A 23816-nucleotide genomic window follows, 5' to 3' on the forward strand; every position below is an offset into this window, starting at 1 on the left:
ACCCGGGAGGCGGAGGTTGCGGTGAGCCGAGATGGTGCCACTGCTCCAGCCTGGGCAACAAGAGTGAAACTCCGTCTCAAAAACAAATAAAAACAAACAAACAAACAACACCACCACCACCTCATAATTACAAGATTAAGTACCTTTGAACATTTGTTTCTGAACCTACCACACGCATCTGTCACTTTGCAGGTGCTTAATAATTGTGAGCGAATTCAACAAACCTCATTTCATAAACTTCCCTACTGAAATATAGTGGTCATAGGAGACCAGCAGTTTAGCTCATGGCTTCTGGTCCTTGCTTTGTATTAGAATACTGCTTCTGTCTACTGACTGGTTTACCCTGGGCTTCAGTTCCTTCTTTGGGCTCCAGTTTCCTAATCTTTTAAGTAAAGGATTATTGTGAGGACTAAACGAGATATAAAACGTGTAAAGGTTTAGCACTGTGCTTAGCAGATAACGGAAATAAATGATCTTTATTATAATGTTTACGTTCCCTAAGAGTCAGTGGCTACGTCATGCAGGAGACACTAGTGTAGAACAAGCGGGTGGTGGTAACTAGACAGACCTGATTTGGCAGTCTGTCAAACCTCTACCACCCAGTATCAACCAATACGAGATAACTAACCTCGACTCATTCCAAATCTCCCTTTTCTGACTCCCTTTCAAAATGAACAAAACTGCATAAAATGCAGGTCTATGTGGCCGGGCAAAAACAGACTCAGTCACATCCCTTAGGGAGTTATTCCGGCGCCCACCCCACCTCGCGGATAGATACAGCCGGAGTTAAAGGAGGGGACCTCCGGGTGGGCGCGGTGGCTCACGCCTGTAATCCCAGTACTTTGAAACGCTGAGGAGGGTGGACTGCTTTGAGCCCAGGAGGTCAGACCAGCCTGGGCAACACAGCGAAACCCAGTCTCGCTATGTTTCGAATACAAAAATTCGCTAGGCATGGTGGCGGGCACCTGTCGTCCTGGCTACTTGGGAGGCTGTGGCGGGAGGATCGCTTGGGCCCCGGAGGTCGAGGCTGCAGTGAGCCGAGATCGCCCTACTGCACTCCCGCCTGGGCGACAGAGCGAGACTCTGTCAAAAAAAAAAAAAAAAAAAAAAAAACGCCTGTAATCCCAACACTTTGGGAGCCCGAGGCGGGTGGATCACCTGAGGTCGGGAGTTCGAGACCGGCCTGGCCAACATGGTGAAACCCTGTCTCTACTAAAAATACAAAAATTAGCTGGGCATGGTGGCAGACGCCTGTAATCCCAGCTACTCGGGAAGCTGAGGAGGAGAATCGCTTGAACCTGGGAGGTAGAGGCTGCAGTGAGCCGAGATTTTGCGCCACTGCACTCCAGCCTGGGCAACAGAGTGAGACTGTATCCAAAAAAAGAAAAAAAAAAAAAGGAGGGGACCTCACAGTCGTGCAAGGTGGAGTGAGGAAATGCGGATGTCCTCACCACTCGCCTTTAAAATCGCGCGTTGTCATTGCTGCCTCGCGTAAAGGCTCCCCCGGCGTTCTTCACCCACAGCGCCCCGGGCGTACAATCTCGCCAGCCCGGAGCCCCCCGCACGCATCCTCCTCGCCCGGCGCGCAGCGGACAGCCTCCTACGTCACGCCAGCGCCGCGCGGCAAGGAAGGCCCCTTTCTCCGCCTCCGCCTCCTCCCGACGCCGGCGCCGGTTTCTGGAAGGTTCGTGAAGGCGGTGAGGGCTTACCGTTATTACACTGCGGCCGTCCAGAATCCGGGTCCATCCGTCCTTTCCGAGCCAACCCAGACACAGCGGAGTTTGCCATGCCCGAGAATGTGGCACCCCGGAGCGGGGCGACTGCCGGGGCTGCCGGCGGCCGCGGGAAAGGCGCCTATCAGGACCGCGACAAGCCAGCCCAGATCCGCTTCAGCAACATTTCCGCCGCCAAAGGTATCACTCTCAGGGCCTGACCCGCGGCGCCGCGGGGTTGTGCTCTGCGCTCTCATCGTGGGCTTGAGCGGGTTTGGCTCATTTCCCATTCCTTCGGGTGATCCCCTTTTGTCCTCCCTGTAGAAGCAGCCCAGTGGAGGGATCCTTATTTCTGTTTTTCTGCCGATGATCGCCAACCTGGAGTATGGAGGCCTTTGGACTTGCCCCATTTTGCATCTTAGTCTCCCTTAGTTTTTCATCCTGCACTGTGCATCATTCATATTGGAGCCGAAAGCAGTTCAAAACGCCGAGGATTGCATGCAGTCTTCACTAGGGATCTGACGCGTGAGGGCTGTCGCTTATTGCTTATTGGAACTGGTAGAATGCGCAGTATCTTTCAGCTTTCTTATTCTTATTTAAAGAACTATTAAATAAACTTCACTTGGCACAACTGTTGAGACAAATTGGGTGAACTCTCCGAGTCTAAATTGGGGCGGGGCCCATTGTACTGGGATGGATGTGGGAACCGACTTACGTGTCGTGTTTGAAATAGTTGCGGAAAAGTTACATTGATGTCGTCTCCGCATGTGCAGTGAAACAGGCAAATCAAGAAACAATTATTTGGTTTTTTTGTGGAAGAGTGTGGCACACGTTGGAAATCAGGAAGACCAGAGTTTCATTCTTTGCTTCCGTTACTTCATGTCTTAGTGACCTGTAACCTCTGTGCCAAAGATTCACTTATAAAATTGAGGAGGAAAATGTTTGCTTTTTAGAGTTAAGATTAAGATAAATCGAGTTGAAATAGAAAAGTCTGGAAGGAAAAGTCAGGACAGAGGTTTAGAGATCTTGCCCGAGTGTATATTGAGTACAGTAGTTCTTTTGGGTTGGAGAATAGTAGTATGTTTACAGAAGAGGTGAGATTAGAAAGCTAGGTTGGGGCAGATGTTAAAGGCCTGGTGTCCTGGAAAGTATTTGGCTTAATCTCCCCCAGCTATCGGATCATTTCTTTTTAGCCATCGTGTAGGCTTGCTGTGAGGATTCAGTGAGAAAGCATATAAAGACCCACGTATATAAAGTACACCTTACATGTATTTGCAGTCATCAGCCCAAGTAACTGGGAATGTGATGGCGCTAAGATAGGTAACGCTGGATGTAAGAAAAAGTAATAGTTTCTAACTTGGGCCTAATGAGTTGGAAAGGTCAGAATGGCCAGATTTAGGAGTCATTTGGAAGTTTAGGAGATAATACATCTGGAAACGAAGGTTTGTAGGATAATTGTCTAGGGACCATAGTTGAAGCTTACATTTATTAGATTAGGAACAGAATGTTGAAAGATAAATTTTGGGTCGGGCAGGGTGGCTCACGTCTGTAATCCCAGCACTTTGGGAGGCTGAGGCGGGCGGATCACATGAGGTCAGGAGTTCAAGACCAGCCTGACTAACATGGAGAAACCCCGTCTCTACTAAAAATACAAAATTACGTGGGTGTGTTGGCGTAGGCCTGTAGTCCCAGCTACTCGGGAGGCTGAGGCAGGGGAATAGCTTGAACCTGGGAGGCGGAGGTTGCCGTGAACTGACGTCGCGCCATTGCACTCCAGCCAGGGCGAAACTCCGTCTCAAAAAAAAAAAGATAAATTTGGGGGCCAAGAGAGTTTATAATATGGTTGATATTCAACAAACAAAATAAGTGGGAAATTTAGCAACCTTTTAAACAAAAGCAGAGAACTGAAACAACAGAGGAGGGTGTGCATGTGGGAAGGAAAGGCCACCTATGTTATCTGTGAAGATGACCCGTTATATCTTAAACTCCTGGCCTCAAGTGATGGCCTGCCTTGGCTTCGCAAAGTGCTGGGATTACAGGCGTGAGCCACTGCACCCGGCCGCAGAGATGTTTTATAACATACTGATGATGACCAAAAGCTATGATTTGAGAGTGTTGGTTTTTGTTTGGTTTGTTAGGTTGGTTTGTTTGCTGAGATGGAGTCTGTCTTGCTCTGTCCCCCAGGCTGGAGTGCAGTGGTGTGATCTCCGCTCATTGCAACCTCTGCCTCCTGGGTTCAAGCGGTTCTCCTGCCTCAGCTTCCCGAGTAGCTAGCTGGGACTACAGATGCGCACCACCACAGCCGGCTCATTTTTGTATTAGTAGAGGCGGGGTTTCGCCATGTTGTCCAGGCTGGTCTCGAACTCCTGACCTTAGGTGGTCTGCCCGCCTCAGCCTCTCAAAGCGCTGGTATTACAAGTGTGAGCCATCACGCCCGGCCTTGTTGAATTTTTTTAGAAGAGTATCTTGCTCTGTAGCATTTCCATTGTGATTTGCCCTTTTGGCGGTGTTAGCGGGCCACCTATATACCATGTTCACATTAGTGAACAAAAGTCTTTGCTCTCAGAGATTACATACTAGACAGAGTAAACAAATAAGTGAATTATCTGTAAATTGAGCATTCCTAATTTGAAATACTCCAAAATTCAAAACACTTCTGGTCCTAATCATTTTGGAAAAAGGATACTCCTTCATCAGTATTTTAGATCTAGACAGTTCTGTTGCTGCTTGTCCTGTTTTAAGGAATGGAGGAAATAGCAATTCTCAGAGCTCCTAACTAGATTGTACCATTTTGACATCTGAAGGAAGATGAGATGAATCCTCAAAATGTATTCTGCCATAAGCTGATTACAAATACTAGGCCAGGCGCGGTGGCTCACACTTGTAATCCCAGCATTTTGGGAGGCCGAGGCAGGCGGATCTTGAGGCCAAGAGATTGAGACCATCCTGGCCGACATGGTGAAACCCCATCTCTACTAAAAATACAAAAAAATTAGCTGGGTGTGGTGGCACGTGCCTGTAGTCCCAGCTACTCCAGAGGCTGAGGCAGAAGAATCACTTGAACTCAGGAGGCGGAGTTTGCAGTGAGCCGAGATTGCCTCACTGCACTCTAGCCTTGTGACAGAGTGAGACCGTGTCTCAAAAAAAAAATAATAATAATACTGTGTACGTTGACTAACAGAAGTGAAGCATCATACATTTAAAAGAAAAATAATTACTCTGTTGCCAATAGATTATTTTTAGACAATGAATTTTCTTCTGTGGACATGGTGATTTGTTATGCACTATATCCTAATAAGAACGCAATGATCATTTGAGAGGAAAAAAACTCTATTCTTTAAGAAGTCTTGATTTCCCGTACTCCCAGCTGTTCTGGGAGGCTGAGGTAGGAGGGTTGCTTGAGCCCAGGAGTTTGAGGCCATCCTGGACAATATAGTAAGACCCTGTCTCTTAAAAAAAAAAGTTCTAATTTGTTTTCTTTTTTTTTTTTCCCCCATCTGCAGCGGTTGCTGATGCTATTAGAACAAGCCTTGGACCAAAAGGAATGGATAAAATGGTAAAGAGTTGAGTCATTGAATACTACTAATTGAGCACTGCTGTTCACACTACAAGATCTTGATGGAGGGTTAGATGTGCTGTTTAAAAAGTGGGGCTGGGCATGGTGGCTCACACCTATAATCCCAGCACTTTGGGAGGCTGAGGGGAGGATCACCTGAGGTCAGGAGTTGGAGACCATCCTGACCAACATGGAGAAACCCTATGTCTACTAAAAATACAAAATTAGCCAGGCATGGTGGCTCATGCCTGTAATCCTAGCTCCTCCAGAGGCTGTGGCAGGAGAATTGCTTGAACCTGGGAGGCAGAGGTTGCAGTGAGCTGAGATTGTGCCATTGCACTCTAGCCTGGGCAATAAAAGCAAAACTCTATCTCAAAAAATAAATAAATAAATAAAATAAAAATAGTAGAAAGTGGGTGGGGCACAGTGCCTCGCACCTGTAATCCCAGCACTTTGAGAGGCGGAGGCAGGTGGATCACAAGGTCAAGAGTTCGAGACCAGCCTGGCCAATATGGTGAAACCCTGTCTCTACTAAAAATACAAAAATTAGCCGGGCATGGTGGCAGGCACCTGTAATCCCAGTTACTCAGGAGGTGGGAGACTGAAGCAGGAGAATCACTTGAACCCAGGAGGCAGAGGTTGCAGTGAGCCGAGATCGTGCAGCTGCACTCAAGCCTGGGCAATGGAGCGACACTCCATCTCAAACCAAAAAAAAGAGTAAAAAGTGTTGGGTACCTGGAATTTAGAGGAAGGAGAGATTACTTTGGAGTCAACAGGACTAAACTATAATTTATATTTTGTTTAATGCTTCTTAAACAATGAGAATGCACACCCAAATATAGATATCTATTATGTAGTTAAGTGGAAAGTATTATAAATCCAGGTGTTGGGACTTCAGTTTAGTGTTCCTTATGGATGTAACTTTGTATCCTAATGTGGGTCTCTGTGAGATAAAACAATATGGAGGATCATCTGGATGATACTACAGATTATTCTCCTCTCTGGATATTTGAAAATCTATCCTTCCCAAAAATGCCATTGTCCTTTTTGTAGGACAAAAAAGGAAAAAAGTTACTGTGTTGACTGTAAGAATTGTGTTCACCGCATGGCATGGTACTGCTTTAGGGGCATCCATGGTGGAAATCGTGTTTCTGATTAATAAGAAATTATTAAAGATAGCAAGTGCTTCTTTATAATATTTTTCCTTTTGTGTGTGTGTGTGTGTGTCTACATTTCTTCACTTTTAGATTACCCTGCAACAAAGCCACTTTTTTCTTTTGTAAAATTGGACTGTTATTGCATATTCTTAAACTATTATGCTAATGTAAGGGAAGAGAATTTAAAATTAAGTACTTTGCAAACAGAAATTAACTTCTCTATTTTGAAATATAAAAGTTTAATAAAACTATTAAGGTGTGACATTGAAATACAACTTTAAAATTTTTTTTCTAGATTCAAGATGGAAAAGGTGATGTAACCATTACAAATGATGGTGCTACCATTCTGAAACAAATGCAAGTATTACATCCAGCAGCCAGAATGGTAAGTATAATTTTAGGTGAGTCTTTTTTTTTTTTTTTTTGAGACAGAGTCTTGCTCTGTCATCCAGGCTAGAGTGCCGTGGCACAATCTCGGCTCACTGCAACCTCTGCCTCCCAGATTCAAGCATTTCTCCTGCCTCAGCCTCCTGAGTAGCTGGGATTACAGGCGCGTGCCACCATGCCTGGTTGATTTTTGTATTTTCAGTAGAGACGGGTTTCACCATGTTGGTCAGGCTGTTCTCAAACTCCTGACCTTGTGATCCACCTACCTTGGCCTCCCAAAGTGCTGGGATTACAGACATGAGCTACTGCGCCTGGCCAGATGAGTCTTCTTTTTTAAGTGTATTTGATACTTGGTAAACAGTTAAATTTATTTGATCACATGATATTTAAGCACAATGAACACTTTTCGTGCTGAACAGGCATATTTTTAGGATACACTGTGTGCCTAACATTGTGCTTTTTGGTGTGAGGTGATGATAAAACAAATCAAGCCAGGCATGGTGGTGCATGCCTTTAGTCCCAGCCACTCCATAGGCCGACGTGGGAGGATTATTTGAGCCCAAGAGTTTGTGGCTGCAGAGAGCTATAATCACACCACAACACTCCATTCTGGGTGACAGAGTGAAATCCCAGAAAAAAAAAAAACAGCTGGGCACAGTGGCTCACACCTGTAATCCCGGCACTTTGGGAGGCCAACGTGGGAGGATTGCTTGAGCTCAGGAGTTTGAGACCAGCTTGGCCAACATGGCGAGACCTTGTCTCTACTGAAAATACAAAAAATAATAGCTGGGTGTGTGGTGCGCACCTGTGGTCTCAGCTACTCAGGAGGCTGAGGTGGGAGAACTGCTTGAGTCCGGGGGAGGTAGTGAGCTGTGATTGCGCCACTGCACTCCAGCCTGGGTGACAAAGCGAGACCCTGTCTCAAAAAAAAAAAAAGAAAGAAACACAAGTCACCTTATACTTGTCCACGGAAATGATTATTTTTCCTTTCATATGATTATTGTGTTCTTATTAGGGTATGGTGCCTAGCAGTTCATGTGTCCACAGAAGAAAATTCATTGTCTAAAAATATAATCTACTGGAAACTAATTATTTTACTTCTTTTACCTTATACTAGTCCATGGAAACTTGGCATACACTTGAGGAATAAGGAGATTAAAAACATAAACCTGGTGTCAAGTCATATAAGCAAAAACAAATTCATTAGAAAGAAATTTCTATCATTCTGGTCGCAGTGGCTCGTACCTGTAATCCCAGCACTTTGGGAGGCTGAGGCGGGTGGATCACCTGAGGTCAGGAGTTCGACACCAGCCTGGCCAACATCGTGAAACCCCATCTCTACTAAAAATACAAAAATCAGCTGGGCGTGGTGGTGCATGCCTTTAATTTCAGCTACTCAGAGGCAGAGACAGGAGAATTGCTTGAACCGGGGAGGCAGAGGTTGCAGTGAGCCGAGATTGCACCACTTCACTCCAGCTTGGGGTGACAGAGTAAGACTCCGTCTCAAAAAAAAAAAAAAAAAAAGAAACTTCTATCAAAAAAATCCCTTTGAGTTGTGTAAAGATGGCTTTTAAAAAGTTTTTTTTTTTTTTACAAAGATACTGATCAAATTTATTTATAATGGAAACAACCTGGAATAGGCAAAATATCCAATGATAAGAAAATGTTTAAACAAATAGTATACCACAGCATGTTAATCATACAGCCATTAAAAATTGTTTATGAAGATTTTTATGAGGAAAAACACTAATGAAACATTACATGAAAAAAGATAAAATTACGTATATACTGTGAGCTTACTTAAAAAATAGAAAATGATTGGAAATAAACCAACATACTATATACAAATATTAATGGTCTTTGCTTCAAAAATATTCAGTTGACACATTTTAATTTCTTTCTGTATTTTCCAAATTTTGTATAATTACCACATAGTATTTTACAACAAAAAAATTTTGTTATCCAGAAGTGACAAAAGTCTATATATATAATATTGCTATTAAAATGTTGAAAACAATGATAATTTATTATAGGAAAATAAGCATCTTATTTGGAACATAAAATAAGAAAGCATTGCTAAATAAAACAAAACTTCACTGCTACGTGAAGTTTTGCTGTTTTGTTGGATAGTCCTGAGGCTTCATATGTTGTGCCATCCACCAGTTATGAAAAGATGGCTTTTTAATGAATCAGGTTATACTTACAAGGGGTCTATTCAAATAAACTTGGCAAAAGACTCTAAGGTGATACTCTGAGGCTGGGAATGGTGGTTCATGCCTGTAATCTCAGCACTTTGGGAGGCTGAAGCAGGAGGATCCTTTGAGCCCAGGAGTTGAAGACCATTCTAGGCAACATAATGGGGCCCCGTGTCTAAAAAAAAAAAAAAAATTTAAAAGTAGCCAGACATGTTAGCGTGCACCACCTATAGCCCCAGCTACTTGGGAGACTGAGACAGGAGGATCTCTTGAGCCCAGGAGGTGGAGGCTGCAGTGAGCCATGATTGCACTGTTATACTCCAGCCTGGGTGACAGAGTAAGACCCTGTCTCAAAAAAAAAAAAATTTTGATACTCTAGTCTCATCTGGAATGCCCCTTTTCTTAGCTTCCAGTTCTATAGAGTACTTACGATATATTTTTGCTTTCTAATTGGAACTTTTGAGTAGCAGGGCAGGGGGAGATGACAACCCACAATCTGAACTGGAGATCATCTACTAGTCTTTAATTTTAAATGAAACCCAAGGTAGACAACAAATCAGAAGAAATCAGGAATCATGTTGCATCCTCAAATTCTGTTTGTGACACTGTTGTGATTATTTGAATTAGGTGTTACTGGGTTCTGTCATTTCTCATTGAGCAACTTGGCATTTTCTGTTCACTTAGCTGGTGGAGCTGTCTAAGGCTCAAGATATAGAAGCAGGAGATGGCACCACATCAGTAGTCATCATTGCTGGCTCCCTCTTAGATTCTTGTACCAAGCTTCTTCAGAAAGGTGGGTAGGATGTACTTTATTACTGAATAAAGAAAAGTTTAAAAGAACAAACTTTAGGAAAAGCCAAGTTATTCGTAAGTAATATGGGATTTAAGATTTAATTTGGAATAACTAATCTTTTTACCAAGAATTTTTAAAGTTTTAGATTTTGCTATATTTATAATAGAAATTAGAAGAAATTTTCCTTTGGCTTCTGATATTTGCTGGGCTCCTTTTTGAATGGAAGTCAATTGAATTTCGCTGTTCAAAAATGAGTGGTAGAGGCCGGGCGTGGTGGCTTATGCCTGTAATTCCAGCACTTTGGGAGGCCAAGGTGGGTGGATCCCCTGAGGTCAGGAGTTCAAGACCAGCCTGACCAACAGTGAAACACAGTCTCTACTAAATACAAAAAATTAGCCGGGCATGGTGGCGCGTGCCTGTAATCCCAGCTAAGGCAGGAGAATCACTTAAACCCGGGAGGTAGAAGTTGCAGTGAGCCAAGATCATGCCATTGCACTCCAGCCTGGGCAACAAGAGCAAACTCCGTCTCAAAAAAAAAAAAAAAAAAGAAATGAGTGGTAGAAATATTACTAATCTTGGACTCTTATACAAGAAAGAAGATTTGGGAGAGAAAGTCAGGATTGTCCTTGCTTTAGTAAATGGTATTTAATTATAGTAGTGACTATCCAATCACTTATTCTACTTATAATGTAGATTTGTGATATTTTGAAAAGTATTGGCCAGGTGCGGTGACTCATACTTGTAATCCCAGCACTTTGGGAGGCTGAGGCTGGCAGAACAATTGAGCCCAAGGAGTTGAGACCAGACTGGGCAACATGGCAAAACCCTGTCTCCACCAAAAAAAAAAAAAAAATACAAAAAAATTAGCCAGGTGTGGTGGCGTATGTCTGCAGTCCTAGCTACTCAGGAGGCTGAGGTGGGAAGATCGCTTGAGCCTGGGAGGTTGAGGCTGTAGTGAGCTGAGATCAGGCCGCTGCACTCTAGCCTGGGTGACAGAGTGAGACCCTGTCTCAGAAAAAAAAAAAAAGAGTATAAAATTTGGTTTTAGTCTTAAGAGCATTAATAAGTGTGTAATCTATTTTAAGTTGGATGGAAGTAAATTATTAGCCATAGTTAGCAGGTTATTCAAGCCACTGTATTACAACTGAAGCGTAAGTTTGTAATTAAGAATAGTTAAATTTGTGCTTGCTTTGACATTGAGTAGAAAATTTTTAAGCCATGTCAAATGTGTAGTTTACCTGTTACAATTAAATAACTAGACTTTCACAAATTACAGGGATTCATCCAACCATCATTTCTGAGTCATTCCAGAAGGCCCTGGAAAAGGGCATTGAAATCTTGACTGACATGTCTCGACCTGTGGAACTGAGTGACAGAGAAACTTTGTTAAATAGTGCAACCACTTCACTGAACTCAAAGGTGAGACAAACACTAACGGATACTTGTCAAATTAGTTTAAAGTGTGTTACTCTATGATTCTTGATGCTATACGGTACATAAATACTAAGTCTCAAGAGTGACTAGGTAACTGTTATAATCTGTATAATTGAATTGGTTTAAGATTAAGAGAGGAAATGAGCCATAAGGCTAACAAAGGAGTTAGAATATTTAATATATACTATATCCATTTCCACTTTTCTGTTTAATGCATTGTAACAGTGTTTTGATAAAGCTAGATATTTTAATTTGCCTATAAGAAACCTTTTCCTCCACCAAATCAGAAAGACTGCCATAGATCACTGGCAGTATAGCTAATTTTTATTGAATATTTAATATGGTGGGCATTGTGATAAGTTTTTTACATTTATTGTCCTCTTGAAGGCCCTCAGATAGTCATATCCCCATTTTATAGATGAAAAGAGTAGATCTACAGGAGTAACTTATCCAAGGACCGCTAACAGAAAGAGCTGAGATTTGAACCCAGGACAGGCTGCCCATCGTGGTCCATCCCTTAACTAATACATATGCTGCTTTTCTTATTTACCAAACTTAAAGCGGTGTTGTGCTTTTAAATTTCTTTGGAACTCATGTAACTTGTTTTCTGTAATGTCCTGTGTTTATCCCTTCCTTCCCCTAATCCTTTTTCCTTTTAAAAATCAGTATTAAGTCCATACATTCATTTTGTTTGAATGTTAGATAGTGTTAGAGACACTAAGTGATACTGTTGGATGTCCTTAGAACTAATACAGATAGTATAGCGTAATGGTTACAAGCGCTAGGCATTGAGTCTAGACTGCTTGTGTTTGTTCAGTACTGACTTCACCACTTAACTACGCTGTTTGGCCAAATGACTTAACCTCTTGGCTTCAGTTTCTCCATCTGAAGATTGAATGAGTTAATATGTAAAGTTCTAAGACCACTGCCTGGCATATGTTAAGTGATTGATAAATGTTAGAAATTTTTATCAGCCCCTCATCAGGAATGTACATACATAACATTGATGCCTCCTCACACATTCATTTTAGATAGGAAATATTCACGTAAAATTAAATTTATGCTTTTTGGATTTCCTGTAAAACTTTGATATTCTACAGTCCCGGCTATTATATTAATAAAAGAAAAAAGCAAGCATACATGTTTTTATTTTGTGCCCCCAGTGACAACCTGAATGGAAAAGACACTTTATGGACTGTCTTCTCATGGGTGTTTCCCTCTTTGTACCCACACCCCACAGCAAAAATTATAAGAGCCTTTCTTAAGTATCTTTGTCATTGAAAAATTAGGACTTTTTCTACTGTGAAGGTAACTTTTTTTTTTTTTTAATAATTCTAGGTGGTTTCTCAGTATTCAAGTCTGCTTTCTCCAATGAGTGTAAATGCAGTGATGAAAGTGATTGACCCAGCCACAGCCACCAGTGTAGATCTTAGAGATATTAAAATAGTTAAGAAGCTTGGGTAAGCATCTCTAATTACAACTTGAATAAAAATTTGAAAATGAGTATCAGGTTGCCAAAAATAAATAAAAACACTTAGATGAAAGTCACAAAGCTCTCTTTTCTCTTTTTGGTTTTGTTTTCGTGAGAATTTGTATTAGTATGGGGATCTGGAGATTTTGTTTATGTTACCTTATGTTAGTAAGACAGCAGTGGATCAAAGAGATCCAGGAATGGGGCAATAATAAATGTGAGGCTGAATCATACTTTATTGGACTGATGACTTTTAATCTGTTCATCTATTAAACATACAGATGTCCACTCCCTCTTAACTACCCCTCTTTGTTTTCTTTTATTCTTAGTGGGACAATTGATGACTGTGAGTTGGTGGAAGGGCTGGTTCTCACCCAAAAAGTGTCAAATTCTGGCATAACCAGAGTTGAAAAGGCCAAGATTGGGCTTATTCAGTTTTGCTTATCTGCTCCCAAAACAGACGTAAGTAGAATCCAAATGAAATTGGTTCTCTGTGTTTAACTTTTTAATAACTCAGGCATTTCTTTATTAAAAATAGAAAATACTACTAGTGATTTAAAGCAGATCTCAAAAGACTTACTAGAATTGAGACAAAAATAGAAATTGTTGGTGCCACAAGTGACAAGTCTATATCCTCAGTTGGGATATTGAAATTGAGAGCTAGCCGATTGCAATGATGCCTGTAGTCCCAGATCCTTGGGAAATTTAAGCAGAAAAATTGCTTGAACCTAGGAGTTTGAGGTTGCAGTGTGCTATTCCATCACCTGTGAATAGTCCCTGCACCCCACTCCAGCCTGGGCAACATAGTGGGACCCCATCTTTTCACTGTTGCTGTTAATTTACAAATTCACACAGATTAGAGAGGGACCCCGTCTTTTGAAAACAACTAGGGTAACCATTTTATATTTTTTGGTTATAAAAAATGTACTTGCAAAAAAGTAAGATACCAATGTACTTAGTTGAAAATAAAAGACTCAAGTTTGGGGTGTGTATCTTATCCAGACTCTTTTCTGTGCATGTCTATATAATTTATTACTTGATATAGTTTTGGTTGAATTTATACAGTACATAGTATTTTCGCTTAAAATTCTACTTTTAAACTTAAAATATCTTACAATGCAAATTATGATGTTCTTTTTCTAAACAGATGGATAATCAAATAGTGGTTTCTGACTATGCCCAGATGGACCGAGTGCTGCGAGAAGAGAGAGCCTATATTTTAAATTTAGTGAAGCAAATTAAAAAAACAGGATGTAATGTCCTTCTCATACAGAAGTCTATTCTAAGGTGTGGGGCTATTTATTTTGTTCATCCCTTAATGATAATTTTGGATCTCCACTAGCAGTTTATTTTTTCTGATAAAATATATGATTTAAGCACTTACTCTAAGTTTGTATTTCTTAACAGACAACTCTTAGGTGAAACGAAATGGGGAATTTTTATTTTAAAAGCACAGGTAAAATGTTAAGCCTCAATATTGTACCATCATTTGCTCAGACCAAGGGAACAAATGGTATAAGTTCAGTTAAGATGTCTAGGGAAAGCACTTTAAACAAATATATGACTTATAAATTTAAAACAATAAAGGTGTAATTTTCTTTTACAAAAAAAAAGTAGGTTTTTTTAAATAGCCAACTAACTGCCAGAATGTTGTGTTTTGGCTTTTTAAAAAACTTATTTCTTAGATTATTGGCTTCAGGGTGGAGCCCTTAAGGAACATGGCCAAGAAAGCATGCAGTTTTTAGAGTCTAAACCACACTTCTAATAGCAATTTTTTTTTTAATTTTTTTTTTTGAGACAGAGTCTCACTCTGTCATCCAGGCTGGAGTGCAGTGGTGCAATCTCGGCTCACTGCAACCTCCGCCTCCTGGGTTCAACAAGTGATTCTACTGCCTCAGCCTCCCAAGTAGCTGGGATCGCAGGCACGTGCCACCACACCTGGCTAATTTTTTGCATTTTTTTGGTAGAGACTGGGTTTTACCATGTTAGCCAGGATGGTCTCGATCTCCTGACCTCATGATCCACTTGTCTCAGCCTCCCAAAGTGCTGGGATTACAGGCATGAGCCACCGCACCCAGCCTCTAAGAGCAATTTTTATAGAAACATTTGAGTTGGGTAAACCACCAGAAATCTGCATTTTTTTTTTTAGTAGTATCATTATTTTTCCTTGTAGTTACAAGCTGGAAAAGCATTATTATGTTTTGATAAAAAGTGCATAATCTTCCTTTTTTTTTTTTTTGAAATGGAGTTTTGCTCTTGTTGCCCAGGCTGGAATCAATGGTGCGATCTCGGTTCACCACAACCCCCGCCTCCTGGGTTCAAGCAAGTCTCCTGCCTCAGTCTCCCCAGTAGTTGGGATTACAGGCATGTGCCACCACACCCGGCTAATTTTGTGTTTTTAGTAGAGACGGGGTTTCTCTGTTAGGCTGGTCTCGAACTCCCAACCTCAGGTGATCCGCTAGCCTTGGCCTCCCAAAGTGCTGGGGTTACAGGCATGAGCCACCACTCCCGGCCCTATCTTCCCTTTTAAATGTAGGATATATAATCTTACCTAGACCAAGGTCCTAAACATCAAGCCTTGTTCTTTTAAAAGCCATGTTTGTTGCAGAATTAATTACCTAGTTAAAAGTGGAATTTATTTAAAGGTCTATGCAATTGCTTGCCTTGTCATTTAGAGGTACTTTTTGGGGGAATGTTCTGCATAGTCCCTAGATGAAAAGAATTCTCTGAAGTTTGACAGATCACTTTTTTCCTTCTTTTTTTTTTTTGGAGACAGTCTCACTCTGTCACCCACGCTAGAGTACAATGGCGCAGTCTCAGCTCACTGCAACCTCTGCCTCCCAGGTTCAAGCAGTTCTCCTTCCTCAGCCTCCTGAAATAGTTGGGATTACAGTCACGTGCCACCACGCCTGGCTAATTTTTGTAGAGATGAGGTTTTATCATGTTGGTCAGGCTAGTCTTGCACTCCTGACCTCGTGATCTGCCCCGCTTGGCCTCCCAAAGTGCTGGGATTACAGATATGAGCCACCGTGCCTGGCCAGTATTTTTTCCTAATAGACGCATTCCCGTTTACTCCATTAATGTGCCAGAATGTACTATGGATGTTCATTTTATATAGTCTTTGAAGACTCAGAAGACTTGGTTCTAATCCCAATCATATAATAGCTACTGACCTTGAGTAAATTGCCCCCCAAACTCAATTTGCTTATCCGTATAATAGGGATAGTAGTAATATCTACCTTTCTAGTATCACAGAGTTGTTATTCACAGTTCATGGGGAAGTGTAAATTTGTGGAGTCTGAATTAATACTTCTAAATTCATGAAGTATTAATAAGGTTTCACTTCCCAAGATGTGCTCATTTGTTAAGAAAAATGAGGTCAGGCACAGTGGCTCATGCCTATAATCCCAGCACTTTGTGGGGCCGAGGTGGGAGGATCACTTGAGCCCTGAGTTCAAGACCGGCCTGGGCAACATAGGGAGACCCCGTCTCTATTAAAAATAAATAAATGAGCTGGGTGCAGTGGCTCATGCCTGTAATCCCAGCACTTTAGGAAGCCAAGGCGGGTGGATCACCTGAAGTCAGGAGTTCGAGACCAGCGTGGCCAACATGGTGAAATCCCGTCTCTACTAAAAATACAAAAATTAGCCAGGTGTGGTGGCGGGAGCGTGTAGTCTCAGCCACTTGGGAGGCTGAGGCAGGAGATTCGCTTGAACCCAGGAGGTTGAGGTTGCAGTGAGCCAAGATCGTGCCATTGCACTCCAAGCCTGGGCAACAAGAGCAAAATTCCATCTCAAAAAAAATAAAAATAAATAAATGGGGAAAAAATAATGACCTGGTTATTTTGTGTGTTTTATAGTGTCATTGGGGACAGAGTACATTTTAATACTGGAATTGTACTAAAATTTCCAATAGAATTGGAAATCTTAATTTTGACCTTATGAACTTAGTAAACTAAAGCATTTTTCTTCAGAAATAATGATTGGCCATTTAAGAAACAGTAATTAAAATCTTAAAGGCATTTGAAGAGCAAAATTTTTCTTTTAACCTAGCATTGACATAATCACTGATTTTGTATTTTAGAGATGCTCTTAGTGATCTTGCATTACACTTTCTGAATAAAATGAAGATCATGGTGATTAAGGATATTGAAAGAGAAGACATTGAATTTATTTGTAAGGTAAAACATTAACATCTGTATTTGTGGAAAATGTCTGATAATTAGATAAATGTTGTCTTAATTTGTGGATTTGACTGTTTTTTCCAGACAATTGGAACCAAGCCAGTTGCTCATATTGACCAATTTACTGCTGACATGCTGGGTTCTGCTGAGTTAGCTGAGGAGGTCAATTTAAATGGTTCTGGCAAACTGCTCAAGGTAACAGTATTACACTTAAATTTGTATTTGCTTAGGTTTGGGTATGGGCTTTTAGGTTGTTTTTTTTCTTTTTTTGGGACGGAGTCTCACTCTGTCGCCCAGGTTGGAGTGCAGTGGCATGATCTTGGCTCACTACAAGCTCCGCCTCCCGGGTTCACGCCATTCTCCTGCCTCAGCCTCCCGAGTAGCTGGGACTACAGGCGCCCGCCACCACGCCCTGCTAATTTTTTGTATTTTTAGTAGAGACGGGGTTTCACCATGTTAGTCAGGATGGTCTCGATCTCCTCACCTCGTTAGCCACCCACCTCATCCTCCCGAAGTGTTGGGTTTACAGGCGTGAGCCGCCGTGCCCGGCCTGGGTGTGGGGATTTTTTAACCCTTCAGATACTTAATTTGGAATTTGTTTACTGAAGATTACAGGCTGTGCCAGCCCTGGAAAAACAGTTACAATTGTTGTTCGTGGTTCTAACAAACTGGTGATTGAAGAAGCTGAGCGCTCCATTCATGATGCCCTATGTGTTATTCGTTGTTTAGTGAAGAAGAGGTAATGTCAGTGTTACATTATTAAGTAACATTTTGAACATTAAAACTACTGTATTCTATTTTTTAAAAATATAAATAGCAAATTATTAAAAATAATTTTCTTTTGGATAAAATAAGCTAAAAATATATTTGTGAATTTCAGGGCTCTTATTGCAGGAGGTGGTGCTCCAGAAATAGAGTTGGCCCTACGATTAACTGAATATTCACGAACACTGAGTGGTATGGAATCCTACTGCGTTCGTGCTTTTGCAGATGCTATGGAGGTCATTCCATCTACATTAGCTGAAAATGCCGGCCTGAATCCCATTTCTACAGTAACAGAACTAAGAAACCGGCATGCCCAGGGAGAAAAAACTGCAGGCATTAATGTCCGAAAGGTAATCATTTAATCTCTAATGTAGAAAATATTGATTAATTTAAAATATTAAAAGCTTTGTAGTCATCTGTTGAATGGAAAGCTCTGTAATGAAAAGCATAATCTTGGATTTAAATATGAGGCCTGCTGCATGTTAATTAATCTATGCCATTGAGTGAGAAGGAAGATGGTGACACCTTAGGGGGAAGTATTATTTGTTCATTAAATCTGCCACTTACTGACTAGCTTTTAGCAAGTTACTTAGTCTGTTCCTCAGTTTCCTCAGGTGTAAAAACAGGGATGATTAATAGTTCCCTCATAGGCCTGTTGTGAGAATTAAATGCATTTCTAGTTAACAAGCTCTTAGATAGATGCTTGGCATATACTAAAGACTGTATAAAAAATCATTGCCCTAGTTAGCATGAGCTAATGTAGTTGTGTAAGGTAATCATATGGTAATAATATCTCTTTTTATTAATGTTTTGTTGAGGAGACAAATTAAACACATGATGGGAAAGAACTGACAGTCCAACATTATATTGTCTGTATGGTACAGAACTCCAAAGGATGGAACTATCTGTTTAGGGAAGGCTTTATGAAGATGCACTTTTGGTTGGTAGGGGATGAGGAAATTCCAGATGGGTAAGCAGTGGTTTTACAGGCGAGAAGGACCAAGCAGTTCTTCACCTGTGTAGAGCTGGGATTATATATTAGTGGTATAGTGGGCTTTAAGGTTGGAAAGATCAGATAAAAGCTATTATTAATAGGCCTGACGTGGTGGCTCACGCCTGTAATCCCAGCTGTTTGGTAGGTCGAGGTGGGCAGATCACCTGAGGGCAAGAGTTTGAGACTAGCCTGGCCAACATGGCAAAACCCTGTCTCTACTAAAAATGAAAAAAAAAAAAAAATAGCCAGGCAAAGTGGCGGACATCGGTAATCCCAGCTACACGGGAGGCTGAGGGAGGAGAATCGCTTGAACTGGGGAGGCGGAGGTTGCAGTGAGCCAACATCACACCATTGCACTCCAGCCTGGGCGACAGGGTGAGACTCCGTCTCAAAAAAAAAAAAAACTATTAATAGAATGAGGAGGCCCCTGATTATTGAGCCAGCCATTTTTTTTTTCCTTCCCGTAGTTGGGATCCACTGAAGTGTTTTTTGTTTGTTTGTTTGTTTTTTCTTTGGAGACGGAATCTTGCTCTGTTGCCCAGGCTGCAGTGCAGTAGCACTGTCAGCTCACTGCAACCTCCTCCTCCCAGGTTCAAGCAATTCTGCCTCAGCCTCCTGAGTAGCTGGGACTACAGGCGCCCGCCACCAGGCCGGGCTAATTTTTTTGTATTTTTTAGTAGATACGGTGTTTCACTGTGTTGCTGAGGCTGGTTTTGAACTCCTGAGCTCAGGCAATTTGCCTTCCTCAGCCTTCCAAAGTGCTAGGATTATAGGTGTGAGCCACTGTGTGGGGCCTAAAGATTTTTTTAAGCAAGAGGCTAAGGACATGAATATTTTAAGAAGGGAAGACTGGAAGTAAGGATGCCTGTTAGAGGCCATCAGGAGTAATCCCGGGATAAAGGGAAGTAGGATGAGATTTTTTTAAGCAAGAGGCTAAGGACAGGAATATTTTAAGAAGGGAAGACTGGAAGCAAGGATGCCTGTTAGAGGCCATCAGGAGTAATCCCGGGATAAAGGGAAGTAGGATGGTGCAATGAAGAATTTAAGGTGGCAAATACGAGACTATAGAGTAGACTGGGGTTGATCTAATTAAGAATTAAAATTCAGAGATGATTTAAACATTAAAGAGATAATATTTTGTTTTGTTTTGTTTTTTTGAGACAGAGTCTCACTCTGTTACCCAGGCTGGAGTGCAGTGGCGCAATCTTGGCTCACTGCACTCTCCGCCTTCTGGGTTCAAGCGATTCTCCTGCCTCAGCCTCCTGAGTAGCTGGGACTACAGGTGCATGCCACCACGCCTGGTTAATTTATTGTATTTTTAGTAGAGACAGGATTTCACCGTGTTAGTCAGGATGGTCTCGATCTCCTGACCTCGTGATCTGCCTGCCTTGGCCTCCCAAAGTGCTGGGATTACAGGCGTGAGCCACCGCACCTAGCCAAGTTATCATAATTTTTAACTACTGTGATCATTTTGCTAATTTTGCCAGTATTTAAAAATAAGTGGCCAGGTGCCGTGGCTCACACCTGTAATCCCAGCACTTTGGGAGGGCAAGGCGGGCAGATCAGGAGATCGAGACCATCCTGGCTAACACGGTGAAACCCTGTCTCTACTAAAAATACAAAATATTAGCCGGGCATGGTGGTGGGCGCCTGTAGTTAGGATTGGGTGACTACAGCATTAATTCAGTTTTTCCAAATTTTAATTGAAATAACATCCCACAGTGTAGAGAAAAGCTTAGTAGAGTATCATATTCTAATCTTCCTAGACAGAAGGAAAACTAGATTTAGGTCTTGAGGTACACTGGTAACCACGTGGCTGCTGATGTGTATTATTACAGACACTAAAAGCAACTTGTGCTGATTTGATTTGCAGGGTGGTATTTCCAACATTTTGGAGGAACTGGTTGTCCAGCCTCTGTTGGTATCAGTCAGTGCTCTGACTCTTGCAACTGAAACTGTTCGGAGCATTCTGAAAATAGATGATGTGGTAAGTGTTTGCAGGTTGCAAATTTTTTAGGAGGTCAAAAAGGCATATATTTTTTAAAGGTTTTTTGTTGTTGTTGTTTGGTTGGTTGGTTGGTTGGTTGGTTGGTTGGTTTTTTTGAGACAAAGTTTTGCTCTGTTGCCCAGGCTGGAGCACAGTAGCACAATCTCGGCTCACTGCAACCTCTGCCTCTGGGGTTCAAGTGATTCTCCTGTCTCAGCCTCCTGAGTAGCTGGGATTACAGGTGTGAGCCACCACACCTGGCCATTGTTTTTTAAAAAGTTTTTACTTTTTTTTTTTTTTTTTTTTTGAGACGAAGTCTTGCTCTCTTGCCCAGGCTGGAGTACAGTGGCATGATCTCGGCTCATTGCAACCTCCACCTCCTGGGTTCAAGCGATTCTCCTGCCTCAGTCTCCCACCTCCCAAGTAGCTGGGATTACAGGCATGTGCCACCACACCCAGCTAATTTTCGTATTTTTAGTAGAGACGGGGTTTCACCATGTTGGTCAGGCTGGTCTCAAACTTCTTACCTTGTGATCCACCCGCCTTGGCCTCCCAAAGTGCTGGGATTACAGGCATGAGCCACCGTGCCCGGCCAAGTTTTTACTTTTGATAAATATTTGCTAGTCATCAAGGTGACAGCAGTTCTTAATACAGGTTTTCCTTTTATTAATTGCCTTAAACATTTTCCAGCTTTAAAATTCTGTCATTACAGGTTTTGAAATCTAAGTTTTTCTCTTATCAGGTAAACACTCGATAATCTGGATAACTGACTAGCACCATTATGATCACCAGTATTGTGGCTGGAATGGAAGAAGATCACCTTGGTGTTCCTTGTTTGGAAGATTATTTCCTCTGAATTTCTGGGCTTGGTCTTCCAGTTGGCATTTGCCTGAAGTTGTATTGAAACAATTTAATGAAAATACTAAATATTTGGTTTCAAAAGGCAGATCGATTTATCTTCTCCCAATGTTCTGTTATTTCTGATACTTTTGAAAAACTAATAAAAGAAGCGTAAAAAGTGAGTTTACATGTTGAGGAAAAAAATGGCCCAATATGCTCATCACTGGTAAATGCTCACTGGCATTAAAAACTACCAACATGTAATATATATGCTGTCTTAAAAGTTAATGATACAAGTGGCACCTCTCTGAACCTACTTTGGCTTGGGAGGCTGCCCAATTAAAACAAAAATAAGTTAATGGTACAGAAAGAGAATGAAAAATGAAAGCCGCCTTTTATCTTATCATCCTAATTCCTTTTCCCAGTAATAATGACTGCTGTGTTGGATTCCTTCTGCAAATAAAAGTATATACATATATGTAGCAAATCTTACTTATACAAAAGGGTTTCTTAACTAATGTCTTGTTTCAGTGATTTTAAACATTTTGATTGCCACTGTCCTGATCTAAGTATCAGTGTCATCTCACCATGAAGAGTGTCAAATCTGTAACTAGTCTCTTCCCTTTAGCCACCTTCCAATCTATTTATTTCGCACATATTGAAGTCTAGTGATATTTTTATTTTTTTAGAGAAAAGCTCATCACCCATGCTGGAGTGCAGTGGCGTGATCATAGGTCACTGCAGCCTTGAACTCCTGGACTTAAGCTAAGAATAAAGAATCCTGCTTTATTCTTTTGAATAGCTACAGCTACAGGTATGTGCCACCATCCCCATACATATATATATATATATATATATATATTTTTTTTTTTTTTTTTTCCCAGAAATGGGATCCCACTATGTTGCCCAGGCTGGTTTTGAACTCCTGGCCTTAAACAGTCCTGCCTTGGTCTTCTAAAGCCCTGGGATTAAAGGCACTTAGTCAAGCACTCTTTTTGTAAAAGCTTTCATACCTTCGAGTAAAGGCTAGACCTTTTAAGGTCGATCAAAAGTTTGGCCTACACAATCTGGTATTTCAGCTACCATCTCCTTGAGTATTTCACAAGGAGTTTCATGAAAGCAACTAGGCCCCTCTCTAGCATTGTGGAGAAAGGATTTCAGCCAAACAGTCTGAAGCTCCTTTTGTGTTCATCATGAAACTGAAATAGTTACCTAACTTGGTAAGTGTCTAATATTTTTAGATAAAGATTTCTGTATTATCTGGAATTTAGTACTTCAATTTATTCCTCATTTTGATAAGAACATGTGAAATATGTTAATTCTAGCTGCCATAAAACAGTTGAATCAGGTATATCTTAAAATCATAAGTCAAAATACCTAATCCATATTTAAACATCTGTCAGTTACTCAGCACAAGATGTTTTTTTTTTCAGTGGTAGTGCCTTGCCATGTTGCTTCGGCAGGAGTGTGGTGGCTATTCATGTGCGAAGATCATAGCTCACTATAACTTCAAACTCCTGGGCTCAAGTTTGCCACAGCCTCCCAAGTAACTGGCACTAGAGGCCTGTGCCACTGCACCCAGATAGCAGAAAGTTTTTTTTGTTTGTTTTTTTGAGACGGAGTCTTGCTCTCACCCAGGCTGAAGTACAATGGCGCCATCTTGGCTTACCACAACCTCCGCCTCCCAGGTTTAAAGCAGTTCTGTCTCAGTCTCCCGAGTAGCTGGGATTATAGGTGCATGCCGCCACACCCGGCTAGTTTTTGTATTTTTAGTAGAGATGGGGTTTTACCATGTTGGCCAGGCTGGTCTTGAACTCCTGACCTCGTGATCCACACATCTCGGCTTCCCAAAGTGCTGGGATTACAGGCATGAGTCACCATGCCCAGCCAAGTGTTTTTGTTTTATGTGTTTTGAGACAGGGTCTTGCTCTGTCGCCCAGGCTGGAATGCATTGGCACAACTATGGCTCACTACAGCCTCAACTTTCCAAGGCTCAAGCAGTCCTTCCACCTCAGCCTCCCTAGTAGCTGGGACTACAGGCGCACACCACCATGCCTGGCTAATTTTTGTATTTTTTTTTATAGAGACGAGGTCTTGCTGTGTTACCCAGGCTGGCGTTTAATTCCTGGGCTCAGGCTATCCTTGCCTTGGCTTCCCAAAGTGCTAGGATTACAGGCGTGAGCCACCATGCCCAGCCTAACAGCACAAAGCTTTTTGTTCTTAGGTTATGCCTAAATAATACAAATAGTTTATATAGCAGCATTCTTCGAATTCTTCCAGCCGGACGCGGTTGCTCACGCTTGTAATCCTAGCACTTTGGGAGGCCGAGGCGGGTGGATCAC

The 23816-nt window shown here is 41.7% G+C and overlaps 2 protein-coding genes across 2 annotated transcripts in view; one reads left to right on the plus strand and one right to left on the minus strand.

Moving 5' to 3' along the window:
- COMMD1 (copper metabolism domain containing 1) overlaps positions 1-1592 on the minus strand; it is a 247265-nt gene extending 245673 nt beyond the window's left edge. The window contains exon 1 of the mRNA XM_034953229.2: positions 1452-1592. The gene's annotated coding sequence lies outside the window, so the exon portion shown is untranslated. The remainder of the gene's footprint in view (positions 1-1451) is intronic.
- CCT4 (chaperonin containing TCP1 subunit 4) lies at positions 1587-21961 on the plus strand. The gene is made up of 14 exons (XM_003830871.6): positions 1587-1913; positions 5216-5268; positions 6721-6810; positions 9692-9800; positions 11077-11219; positions 12573-12694; positions 13035-13167; positions 13853-13992; positions 16789-16885; positions 16973-17083; positions 17497-17627; positions 17769-18003; positions 20521-20634; positions 21377-21961. Exons 1-14 carry the CDS (start codon positions 1787-1789, stop codon positions 21389-21391), a joined length of 1620 nt encoding a protein of 539 aa, XP_003830919.3. The 5' UTR covers positions 1587-1786; the 3' UTR covers positions 21392-21961.
- Positions 21962-23816: the final 1855 nt, after the last annotated feature.

Source organism: Pan paniscus, chromosome 12 (genome assembly GCF_029289425.2).
Source record: "Pan paniscus chromosome 12, NHGRI_mPanPan1-v2.0_pri, whole genome shotgun sequence".
NCBI classification, from domain to species: domain Eukaryota; kingdom Metazoa; phylum Chordata; class Mammalia; order Primates; family Hominidae; genus Pan; species Pan paniscus.